Source organism: Chaetomium tenue (genome assembly GCF_020726465.1).
Source record: "Chaetomium tenue strain MPI-SDFR-AT-0079 chromosome Unknown F5144scaffold_4, whole genome shotgun sequence".
Lineage (NCBI taxonomy): Eukaryota > Fungi > Ascomycota > Sordariomycetes > Sordariales > Chaetomiaceae > Chaetomium > Chaetomium tenue.
The window spans coordinates 1,748,002-1,760,240 of record NW_027117332.1 but is presented as its reverse complement, the minus strand read 5'-3'; the positions used below and the strand labels follow the sequence as shown (position 1 = coordinate 1,760,240).

Here is a 12,239-nt window from a genome sequence, read left to right as displayed (position 1 = left end):
CTGCCCTCCCGCTCGGAAACCATTCTGTTTCCTTCACCCCTCCCCCCGACTCCCACCAGCATACTACGACCCGGCTGGCTGGCCTTGTCGAGATACTTGCGGTCATCCCACCCCTCCTCTCGCGTACCTCCCCGCTGCCACCAAACTCTCCCAACACTTCGGCCTTACACGCTGAGTACACGCTCTCACCATGGCGGCGACAAAAACCAGCGGTGGCAACAATGCGTACCACAACTTCCGTATGCTATCTCTAAACTCTCTCGAGGAATAATCTGGCTCATTAGCTTCGCTAGACAATGACTTTGCCCACATCAAGGACGTGAATGAGCGGCGGCGGCTCGCCCTCGCCGAAGTCGACAGGGCCCCCTTCGGCTGGTACCACGTCCGCGCCATCGTCGTCGCGGGCGTCGGTTTCTTTACCGATTCTTACGATATCTTCACCGTCTCGCTCCTCACCCTCATGCTCGGTGTCGTGTATTACCCCGGCGTCGGTCAGATGCCCACCACCTCCGACACTGCCATTAAGCTCGCGACCTCGGCCGGTACCGTCATCGGCCAGCTTGGCTTCGGCGCCCTGGCTGATATCGTTGGCCGGAAGCGCATGTACGGCCTCGAGCTGATCATGATTATCTTCGCTACGCTCGCTCAGGCTCTGACCTCATCGTCCCCCTCGATGGATATCATCGGTGTCATTATATTTTGGCGTGTTCTTATGGTGAGCCTCTTACTTACTCTTCTCCCCGGAGGAGGCGCAATTGAGACTGACCGAACGGCTCTAGGGCATCGGCATTGGCGGTGACTACCCTCTTTCTAGTATCATTACCTCCGAGTTCGCCACCACCAAGTGGAGAGGTGCGATGATGGGCGCCGTCTTCGCCATGCAGGGTCTCGGCCAACTCGCTGCCGCCTTTGTCATGCTGTTCCTCACCCTCGGCTTCAAGTCGTCGCTCGAGACGGCCCCCAAGCTCGCTGAGTGCACCGGTGGCTGCGCCCAGGCCGTCGACAAGATGTGGCGTGTCCTGATCGGATTCGGTGCCGTCCCCGGCTGCATTGCCCTCTACTATCGCCTTACCATTCCCGAAACACCGCGCTACACCTTCGACGTCAAAATGGACGTCGAAAAGGCCGAGGGTGACGCCGAGGCCTACCTGAAGGGCAAGTCGGGCGCCGCCCCGGACGAACTCGCTCGCGCCACGACCCAGAAGCAGGCCAACGAGGAGCTGAAGACCGAGAAGGCCAGCTGGTCCGACTTCTTCCGCCACTATGCCAAGCCCAAGAACGCTATGCTCTTGGCTGGGTAAGCATTCACTTCCCCGGGCGTCGCGAGATTATTAACTAACCAACTCCCCCCCAACAGAACCGCTCTCTCGTGGTGCTTCCTCGACATCGCCTACTATGGCGTCTCACTTAACAACGCCGTCATCCTCGAGGTGATCGGCTACTCGACGAAGAACGCCAACAACACATACGAGATCCTGTACAACACGGCCGTCGGCAACCTGATCATCGTGCTCGCGGGGGCGGTGCCGGGCTACTGGGTGACCGTCTTCACGGTGGACACGCTCGGGCGCAAGCCGATCCAGTTCATGGGCTTCACGATTCTGACGGTGCTCTTCGTGGTGATGGGGTTCGCCTACTTTCACATCTCGCCCAACGGCCTGCTCGCCATCTTCGTGCTCGCCCAGTTCTTCTTCAACTTCGGCCCCAACGCCACCACCTTCATCGTCCCCGGCGAGTGCTTCCCCACCCGCTACCGCTCCACCTCCCACGGCATCTCGGCCGCCTCGGGCAAGATCGGCAGCATCATCGGCCAGGGCGCCATCGCGCCCCTCCGCACCCGCGGCGCCACCCCGGGCAACCCCAACCCCTGGATGGACCACGTCCTCGAGATTTATGCCTTGTTCATGCTGCTCGGCATCGGCTCCACCGCCCTGATCAAGGAGACCAAGCGCAAGACGCTCGAGGAGCTAGCGGGCGAGGACGAGGATGAGGTGGTCGCCAACTCCGGCTCCGATGCGAACGCGGGGGTTCTGTCTACGGATGCGGCGAAGGAGGACCCTGCGACCTCTTCAGGCGGCAATGCGGGCGGCGATGAGATTCAGAGGTCTCAGTAGACGGAGGGGTTTTCTTGATATTTTTCTCGTTTTATTTGGATGAACCAGAAAGAAAGTCCGAACCAAGGGTGGCGAGGTTTATGTAGAGATGGATGGTTGTGATGTTAGATTATACCCCTGTGAGCCAGACTAAAACAAAACTTCCCTATTAATGAATGATGCATATTATAAAACCAACCCACTTACTGTTTAAGAGCGCTGCCATCCCGTTTGGATTTGTCATGGCCATCTCAGCGCCCCTACCTCACAGCCAACTAATCTGCAAAGGTATGAAGCACTACCATTCCATATCAGCCACATTGACAATATCTTTAATTGCAACAAGTTACATGGCAATCTCCGCCATGGACACCAACACAGGTACGGGCACCCGGAACGACTCCACACCACCCACAAACAACAACATCGTGTGATTCGGTTTCAAGGCGGGCATCACCGATTAACTTGCCCTCCCGTCTACGGTATCATCACCTTTTATATCATAACCCAGCGACCGCCGCCTGGTCATAACACGGAACCCCAGACAAAAAAAAAAGGAGAGGCAAACTCAGCAAAAAAGATCAAAAACATACAACACCAAGGATTCCCCAGTCGTCACCGACCTGAGTACTAGTTTGGCTCTCACGAGTTTGACTAGGGGAGAGCGGACGGGATCCCGTATTCTCTCGTGGATATGGTCGTATGTGGTAGTTGAGTGAGCCAGTGTCGTTTATAAAAGTGGGCTTTAGTGCTCCACAGAAGAGAATACAACAACAAAAAATATAACATACAACACCAAGGATTCCCCAGTCGTCACCGACCTGAGTACTAATTTGGCTCTTACGAGTTTGACTAGGGGAGAGCGGACGGGATCCCGTACTTTCTCGTAGATATGGTCGTATGTAGCAGCTTCGAGCGTCAGCTGGATCTATATGTTAGGTTGTGCTGGAGTGAAGGGTGATGCTGGGGGGTATGTACGCCAATTGACAAGTGGAGCAGGCTAGGCATCACCTACAGCAGGCGTGTATGTATGTGTATTTGAGAAATGAAATTGTTTTCGGGGTTTGAATATGTCCTGGGAGTTGGTATTTATGGCTAACGTTCGAGTTGTCATGTAGGCCGTATGCTCAAGCACGGGCGCCATCCAAGGATATACAAATTAAATTATCCATGATACATGTTCGGCAGAAGCCCATCCATGGTGTAACTGCATTCTGAGTCTAGTATCGCACCATAAAGAAAGCCCAGATCGGGTAAGGCCGTCCGTAATGCCCCAGTTGCATCGACACGAGTATAAACATATAAACACCTCCAACCCCATCATCAATTAACCCCCCCTACAGAGACATCCACCCATCCAAATTCATTCATCACACATTCCCCATCCCACATTCACTTCATAACATCATTCACATCCCCCCTCCACCACCTCCACCACCCCCACCACCACCCTGCGGCCCCCCACCAAAGAAGAAACCATCAAACAAATCCAGCTGCTGCCCATCATTAAAATCATGATGCAGCCCCTCCCAACCCAGCCCAAAGCCCAGATCCATATGCGTGTCGGCCAGGCCACTGAAGTCAACCGCGTCCAACCCCCCTGCGCTACCGCCACCGCCACCACCACCAGCGGCCGCACCAGCGCTATTGTCGTTGCCATTGCTGTTGGCGTTGGGGCTGAGATTCTGCAGGAACTCCATGCCCTGCAGTTCGCTAAGCGACATTGCCCCGGGGCTGAACTGCTGCTGTGGTTGCTGCCGCTGCCGCGGAGAGAGGAAGCCCGCCGGTGGTGTCTGGTTTACCAGCTCTGCCATCGGGGAGCCGAGTTGTTGTGGGGCGGGGCGTTGTTGGATGGCTGCTGGGGAGCGCATCATCTGTTGCTCGACGTTCGCCGCTGCTGCTTCAGGGGTAAGCGGGTTGCTGGTGTTGGCGGTGGGGCTGGTGTTGATCTGTGGGGGGACGGAAAGGTTGCGGATGTGGGAATAGCCCTCTTGTTCGACCTTCACTGCGGGGCCGCTGGGGAGACGGTATTGTGCCCCCTTTTGGAAGGCGGATAATAACGAGGGGTTGCTGGAGTATGCGTCCGGAAGGGCGGTGGGGGTCTGGTCCACTGATGGCGAGCCGCGGAAGTGGCGTTTGTGGTGAGGTTTGCCTAGCATAGGGGCGTTGTCGCTTCTCGTGCTCCAGTTGAGTCGGCTGTGTTCAAGATTGGTTCTTGGATTGGAGGGTACGCTGGTGTGCGGCTGTCGGTATTGTTGGCCAAAGCCGCCGGAGGCGTTGACCATCTTGAGCGTGGCCTTGACTGTGCGGTCAAATGCGTCTCGGCATGCCTCAGCAGGCGGGCACTTGTCCATAAAATCCGTAAATACGGATGTTGCTGCGAGGATAGTGAAATCCACTTCATCCATCGACTACACACACGTCAGCAATAGCCCATCCAACAAGAAAGCGAACCACCTACCAGTCGGCTCCTGACAATCGGGGAGTGCCAAATCGCATAGAGATACGATATCCCCGCCACAAACAGATGGTGCGTCGTCAGATAAGTGTAGTTCACGACTCCCACGAGATGCAGCTGGCGGTACAGCCTGAGGATCTTCTGGCCCGCCTCGGCGACTTTGAGATACACCCGGTCCTCGTCCTCGCTAAGCTCTGCGTTGTAAATGGTAGGGTTGTCCACCTCCTTAGCTGTGTCGTACTCGCCCTCAAAGACCGTCGGCACGCTCAGGCTCTGCCTGTACAACATGATGATGGCCTGCCAATAGTTGAGATGTAGAAAGTCAGTCAAGAAGGCCACGCCGGTGTCTTCTTTTTGCGGCGCCGAGTTCTTCCACTCATACAGCCTCCTGTCGATGTCAATTCGCCACGACCGGAACGAATCAAACTTGACCAGGAACGGGGAGGGCAACGCCGTGTGCATGTAGGGGTTTTGACAGCCTTTCCCGCCCGCCCAGGCGCTTTGAGCTTGTCGAAATTGTAAGACCTGCAGTATCTCGGACTGCAGAAGCCTGAGCCGGAAGTAGTGGTGAGCCACTAGCTTGTAGCTCGGCAGCGGTGATCCGGAAGGTGGTTGAACAATGCCGTTGGGTGTGATGAACCGGTCCTCTAGCAGCGAAGGAAATTCGGTTGTGATGACCTGGTCCGAGATACCAAAGGGCCGGCCGACGCAAAGACTGACCAACCTGTCAAACGAGTAGGTACACCACCAGAGCCGCCGTCTCAGATCGCGCACATACTCCCGCCTCCCCTTCTCTTTCGCCACCGTCTCCTTCTGCTGGGCCGCCGGAGCAGCCAGACCACTCTCAAGATCCTTGCCGTCCTCGTAGTGCAGTCCCAAGTCGACCGCCAATCTGACGGCCACGCCAATGATGTACCACAACCCAGGAGGAACGGGCCTCAACAACGCAAAGTTGGCCAAAAGTAGCACCGCCTGCAAGTCTTCCAGCCCACCCCCACTCCCAAGACACGCCTCGAGATGAACAATGGCACTGGCATGGTACTCCTCCGGCTGGCACTGCCTGGACCCAGACGAAGAAGAAGCACCAACCGACGCCACAGCCGCAGCCGGCGGTTCCCCCTTGGAATCGCCCACAATAATACCCGCGCCTATGGCAAACACCATGTTCAGCACGTACAGTTCCCGCGGCCCGCGGCGCCGGCCCTCCTCGGCATAGGCGCGTTCGAACATCTCGCCGAACTCGACCTTGTGCAGGACGGGGATCTGCGGGTTGGCGTGCTCAAAGTACAGGCTGACCAGCCTTAGCCCGAGCTCCCGGTCGGGGAACGTCGCCGAGTGGATGGTCGGCTTGGTGTGCAGGCCGAAGAAGGAATCCCTCATCGAAGTGCCCGGACCAGCGCCAGGGCCGGCGCCGGGACCGGTGGCGGCGGCACCGCCATTGCTGCCGCCCGGAGAGGGCCGGTACGGGCGTATGCCCCCCTTGTCTGAGTTGGATTTCTGGTCCGAAACGGACGACTGCACCGCGGCAAACACCACGCGCGCAAATGAGATGCCAGAGGTCGAGCCGAGGTAGCGGTGGTTGTTATTATTGGTGGCCCCGGAACTGGCAGACGAACCGCCGGGTTTTGAGGCTATCCGCTGCAACCTACCGGCGCCGCCATCGCCATTACTCTCCCCCCGCCCGCTGCTCGGGGCGTAGGTCCCCTCCGAGGAAACCGACTGCCCGGTCTCAATGGGCGACTGGGCAGTGGCGGACCCGGTGCCCGTCTTGGAGCAGTAGTCGAGGTTTTGGGGAGGCGGGAAGGTGATGCTGTTGGTGGTCAGCAGCCCCTCGAGCTGTTCCACGCGTTTTTCGAGGTAGAAGATGTAGCTGCGCGGGATCTCCCTCTTGGTGATGGGGTCGTAGCCGACGCAGGCGACGCCGGCCTTCTCGCAGCTCGCGCAGCTCGGCAGCTTCTGGTCGCAGCGGTTCTTGCGTAGTCGGCACCGGTTGCACGCGCTCACGTTGCGGAAGCTGCTGCTCTGTCCGATCTTGCCCGCGACCCCACCGCCACTACCGCCGCTGCCGCCATTGCCGCCGGCTTCTCCTCCCCCTCCCCTCCCCCCTTCCCCCCCGAAACCAAGCAGGCCGCTGTGGATGTGGTCGCCCGCCGGGGAGGCAGCGCCGGCCGACAGTAGCGACACGGGCGAGTCCTTATCGGGGGATGATTGGCGGGGGCGTTTGGAGGGCTGGAGGTCCGGGGACGGAGGGTCACGATCGGGTGCCGGCATCCTCTTCTTTTTTTTTCCCTTTTTCTTTTCCCTCTCTTTTTCTCCCGCAACCCACCTAGCCAGCCAGCAGCTTCTGAGACAAGAGTTCGACGACGTGCGGCTCCGTGATTCGGCGATTAACGGTGCGGCCCGATGCGAATCAGGTGGTCGCCTTTCCCCCCCTCCTCTTCCTAAAATCCCGAGCAGTAACGCCCGCAGCTCACGGCGCACAGCACGGCGCGGGTGGGAAAGAAAGAGCTCGGCCGCCGCGCCTGTCTCGTCCGACGCCGCGGAGAGCGCGGAGTTGTGTGGTGGCTTTTCCTGCCTGGCCGGCCTCGCCCTCTTGCTGGTGGATATATCCGATAAATAATCTAATCGGCTTTTTTGCAGGCGCAATGGGTCGGGCCCATGGTTTGAGCTCCGGTATTTTTTTAGCTTCGCAGCTGCGCTTGAACCGTGTTCGCACTGTCTTATCCGTAATGTGTTTGCTACCTAAATAGCTCTAGACGCGGGGTCTGGAAACCAAGACAAGCCGGGAGCTCACATGGGATGGCGGGTCGAGCGGCGTCGAGCTAAAATGCCCGGATCGTGAAGCGGTGCGGCCGGTGTCTCGGGGGTGTGCATCACTTTCGCGAACGGAGCGGGCAGGAAGTTTGCGCAGGCTGGACTGGATTCGATAGAGTGATAGGATAGGCCGATAGCACGAAGAAGAGGCGCATCCCAACCCCTGGCGACTGGCAGATCCCCACCAATTGACGAAATGCCCAGGCGGCATGCGGTTCCGTGTGATAGGTAAGCAAGCAAGATAAGTGGGTGTCGGCGAAGAAGTGACCAAAAAGTGGCTCAAACCGATTGTGGTATGAAGCTCGGTGGGGCTTTCCCATTATCTACCAACTGTGCTGTGATGGATGCAACAATGTCTTGCTTGCTCTGTACTAACTAGGTGGTAACTTACGGTTGAGAGATGGTCGATGGCAGATGGCATGAATACAAATTCCACAGAATAACAAAAAAGCAACTAACCAACCCAAGATAAGACAATGCATCTCAGCTTGCGGCGCCTTGTGTAATTACTTGGTAGGTAGTGTAGTTAGTTGACCACTTAAACTAGTCCACGGTGGCATTGGTGTCCCTGAAGCAAGGCATGAAGGACAGCTTGTTCCGGGCACCATGTCAGAAGAATACGACGTGTCCATCAACTCCAACACTCATGATGATCGATTGCCTAAACTGTCATTAACTACAAACCACTAATGTCCGTGAAACCCGCCTGCCAAGCCATGTAGTACGCCTATCCATCCTTCCCTCGCCCGTTAACAGATAAACCAAACCAAATACCAATGCGCATGGGTGGGTGATATGTCGTAGTGGGAGGGGGTATACCGAAGAGAGAAACCCAGAATGGTCCAAATGGAAGCCACAAGCACAAACACAAGCACTCCCTCATCCACCGCCGTGTCCATCGACCCGTTGGACCCCACCGCCTCCATGCCGTCTAGGCGCTGCTGGGCGCTGGGTGTGGCAGCTGGTGGGGGGGGGGGGGGGGGGGTCCCGACCGGGTCGGATGGTGGCCTTCCTCGCATGCAAATCGCGCCGATTCTCCTCCGCCCATGTCTCTAAAACCAAGAAACTCGCTGTGACCTAGCCCCCAACCCTGAGACATGGAAAACGCCACTATCCCGTCACCCAACCGTCGCCAAAAGAAAAAAGGTGTATGCTCTGCGTGTATCTCTCCCGAGAACCCGCTCGGTGAGCCAACACCAGTCTATCCCAGTAAAACCAAGACCCGGGGAATGTAGTCGCTTGTGAAAATCCTATGCAAAACGCCGTCGGTAACAACCGCCCATCTAAGGCTTGGGCGGCGCAGGATAGCCCTCGGGGGCATCTGGCCATGTCGATCCGTTGACCGAGGAAAACTTGTTCGTCGTGAAAAAATCCGCACAGATTTTTAGCTCTGCTGTGTCTGCCTGCCGCTCGTCCCCGCCGTATCCCAGACACCCTGCGGCATTGGGGTCGCTTCGATGTCGAGCTTCTCGTCCATCCTCCCCCGAGGCTCCGTGATCTTCAGGCCCACATAGGCACCGCCAATGGTTATCAGACCAGTAACCCACCAAGACAGCCCTGAATACCCGTTTTCCCATCCCATCGAGTACAAGAGACCCGAGATGATGGGTCCCAACGCGCGGCACAAACTGGCCGTCGAGGCGGCCGCTCCGTTGATCGTACCCAGGGTGAGCGTAGTCGGTGCCGAGTTGGTGATGAGGATGGCATTGCTCGGGTACGCCAGAGTCGAAAACGTGCACTTCCACACCACGATGAAGTAGACACTGGCCATCCGGAGGCTCTCGGGGAGGAGGACTATGTAGGGCGTGAAGAAATAGAGCAGCGGGTAGAGGATAGACATGAGCTTGAAGAGTCGGAGCGGGCCCAGTCTTTGGGTAATCAGCGGGAACAAGAAATGCGTCGATGCCATCGAGTAAATGCCTTGTATCGAAAGGATGACGCCAATTGTCCGGGTATCCATGCCGAAGCCATCGGCGAATTTGAAGGGAAGGGAAATCGGCATCTTTTCATCAGGCGGGTTTGTGCTGAGGAATACCGGAAGTAGTGAATCAAACACCATGGTGTGGCTAGAACGCGTCAGTATTGGACACCAGCGCACACAAGTCTTGGGGAACTTACAATGCCAGGATGCCGTACGAGGCAATAATGGTAATCACCGGCCTGGTAAAGATTCTTGCTGCGGGCTTTCCATCCTGCTTCGGTGCCGGGGCGCCGGATGCCTCTTCGAAGCCGACCCGCTCCTGTTCGCAGACCGATGGCGCCGAGTCTCCGTTGGTGAGATACCCGGGCAATGTCTCTTCCGTCTCGAACAACAGAGGTTGCTCCTCGGAGTTCTTCGCTGGCAACTTGCCCTTGGCCTTCGCGCTTCTCCCTTGCAGATAGCTGAGAAGATAGTTCCCGAGCTCCACCCCACGATCGCGACCCTTCTTCTTCTCTGCGTGCGTTTCCTCCAGGAACAAGAGGCCGATGACAACCCCGACCGAGACGCAGATAGCGCTGAACAAGTTCGGCAGGAGATAGGGGAAGCGGTCCCAAATGCTTCCCGGGGCGAAGACTGAAGGTAGAGTGTCGACTGGTTTTGCAAGTGCGCCTCCGATCATGGGGCCAACAATCGAACTGTCCTTGTCGTTAGCACTACCGCTCGAGAATACCTCCGGCTTTTGCTCCACGCATTGTTACTTACCCGACACACCAGACCAATGGCATTACCGAGTACGCCCGAGCTAAGACACATACATGTCAGTTGTTTCGTTTACCTCCTACGACTGGGGTAAGGGCGACTCACGTTGATGTTCCTTGACGGTAATTAGTTCGCCAACCGTCGTCTGCAGTACCCCGATATTCCTTCTGCCGTCAGCCGGGCGGCTCCGGAAACCCCGAGCATGCTCCATGAAACTTACCCGTTCAAGAACCCTCCCAGTGCACGAGCAAACAGGGCGACCTGCAGATTTGGGGCAAAGCCAAATGCAAGGACGCTCATTCCCGTCCCGGCCATCCCCATCAGAAGCACGGGTTTCCGGCCGATCTTGTCACTGAGCCTTCCCCAGAAGACGCTGGTCGAGAACTCGGCAAAGGTAAACGCCGAGGTTACCATGCCGGCATAGAAAGAAATTTGGCTCTCGTCATCGGTCAAGTTGAAATCTTTCACCATGTGGTAGATGTATGGGAAGATGGACATGAATGCAATCGGCTCGCATATCCGACAAAGTGCTACGGCGTGTTAGTCAAAGACCCGATAGGTACAGTGAGCGTTTGCTGGAACTCACCGAGGATGAGCAACTGCTTCCCCGGATATGGGGGCGGTTCCGTGCCGACCATGGTATGGCTCCTCCGTGTGTGTAAGCTGGAATTTGAGACTTGGAAATTTATGGCCCGCTTGGAGTTGGAGCCCACCGGCCGGTGTGCAGAGGTAGGCCTGCGGGAGCTTAAAAGAAGGCTGTGGGTGGGGTGTGGGGGAGGGGGAAAGGGGTGGTGTGGTGGTCTGTCCGTGTTGAGAGGCCTAGTTGGTACCAGTCGGGAACAAAGTCAAGGTGGGAGCGGGTTCGTATATAAAACACCACGGTAGCAGCTGGACCACGTCTGAATAGCTTGTGGCCACTTAGTGTGATGGTGCTCTTCGATGTTGGGCAAGTGATAGGATGATGATGAGAGAAAACGGAGCCAAAGACTAAGAGCGAGGACCAGGGAGCAGGTATTTGAACTGGAGCGGGAATCGAGAGACCGGGAGTGTATGTATATATTCCCTTGGAAAAGGGACAACGCGATCCACCAAGACCGGCTCGCATGAGACGGATCCCATGGAAGCTGGCTCGGGGTGCGGGAAGGGCTGAGAACAGAGGTCACCAGATCATCCATCTGACTGTGTGGGGACCCTTGCGTGGGATGTGGGCAGGAAAACCAGGAATAAAATTATCTGGAGGGAAACAATGAAACAGCGGTGACAAGCTCCCGCTTTCTGGCTCTCGGGGAAGAGACAGACGATCCTGGGGGGAAGCACTACTCCGCAGTAGGGTAAGCTCAAGTAGTACATACCAAAAGGTACGAAAGTGAGCGCGGCGAAGAGAGTCGACCTGCCATCCTGTACCCTGGGCCGCGACAGGGGCCCGGGTCCTTGGCGCGCGGTGGACATGACTGGAGCGCCCCCCAGCTGCCCATTTTCCTCGGGTGGGTTGTACCCTGTCGCTGCACCCATGCTTTGTACTTTTTGCAGGGATTCGCAATGGGTCAATGGACTCGTCACCGTTTCGCTGGGACGTGGGATCCTTTGACAGAGGAGGTCCTCCACCACCGTTGGACGCCCCTGCCCCGCGGCCTTCGCCCGGTCGGCCGCCGATCGAAAGCGCGTGTGGGACCTACGGTGTTGTCTGTTGTCGATGCGGTAACTGTACTTGCTGAATGTACATACATACCTAGTTGTGCTGTCGGCGGTGGCGGCAAGGTCGGAGGCGCGCCAACCGAGGCCTTTTGTCCCGAAAAGACGCCCTCTTGCAAATAGGAGTTGACGGTTGGCTGCACCGCGAGAATCATGCTGACCTCTTGTGAGCGCGCCCGGGTAAGGCTTGATGCATGCCGGGGGCTTTCCGGTGCCGCGGCACGCCCCTCGAGTGGTTCAGGACGACGGCATGTCTTGAGAAGGCCATCGCACAACAGCAAGCAACAGACCGCCTTCGCAAGAAGGTCGTCCAAAAAACCGCTACTGCGTCAGCTCCGGATTGATGGACAGCGTGATAGCCCACCGACGGGTGCTTCGGGAGAGAGGTTGGCGCGGGCAATTGGTTGGGAGAGTGAGCAAACGCCTCGCCGCCCAGGGCCGCCGGGTCTGATACCACCAACCAAGGCCTGGTCGCAACACGCGGCTACGCGCACCAGCTCCC

General features: G+C 57.4%; 3 protein-coding genes across 3 annotated transcripts; 1 reads left to right on the top strand and 2 right to left on the bottom strand.

Annotated features, from left to right (window-relative positions):
* The first annotated feature begins 21 nt into the window (after positions 1 to 21).
* On the top strand, positions 22 to 2,309 carry F5144DRAFT_232918 (major facilitator superfamily domain-containing protein). Its single transcript, XM_066783254.1, has 4 exons — positions 22 to 239; positions 294 to 715; positions 780 to 1,297; positions 1,358 to 2,309. Exons 1-4 carry the CDS (start codon positions 191 to 193, stop codon positions 2,112 to 2,114), a joined length of 1,746 nt encoding a protein of 581 aa, XP_066642956.1. The 5' UTR covers positions 22 to 190; the 3' UTR covers positions 2,115 to 2,309.
* Positions 2,310 to 3,502: 1,193 nt separating this feature from the next.
* F5144DRAFT_592727 (fungal-specific transcription factor domain-containing protein) lies at positions 3,503 to 6,822 on the bottom strand (the record flags this gene model as incomplete). The annotated part of the gene is made up of 2 exons (XM_066790389.1): positions 3,503 to 4,504; positions 4,555 to 6,822. The coding sequence occupies 2 exons, from the start codon at positions 6,820 to 6,822 to the stop codon at positions 3,503 to 3,505; spliced, it is 3,270 nt and encodes a 1,089-aa protein (XP_066642955.1).
* A 1,927-nt stretch (positions 6,823 to 8,749) lies between these two features.
* Positions 8,750 to 10,683, bottom strand: F5144DRAFT_489837 (major facilitator superfamily domain-containing protein; the record flags this gene model as incomplete). Its single annotated transcript, XM_066785759.1, has 6 exons — positions 8,750 to 9,431; positions 9,484 to 9,981; positions 10,049 to 10,088; positions 10,151 to 10,209; positions 10,266 to 10,575; positions 10,632 to 10,683. 6 exons carry the CDS (start codon positions 10,681 to 10,683, stop codon positions 8,750 to 8,752), a joined length of 1,641 nt encoding a protein of 546 aa, XP_066642954.1.
* Positions 10,684 to 12,239: the final 1,556 nt, after the last annotated feature.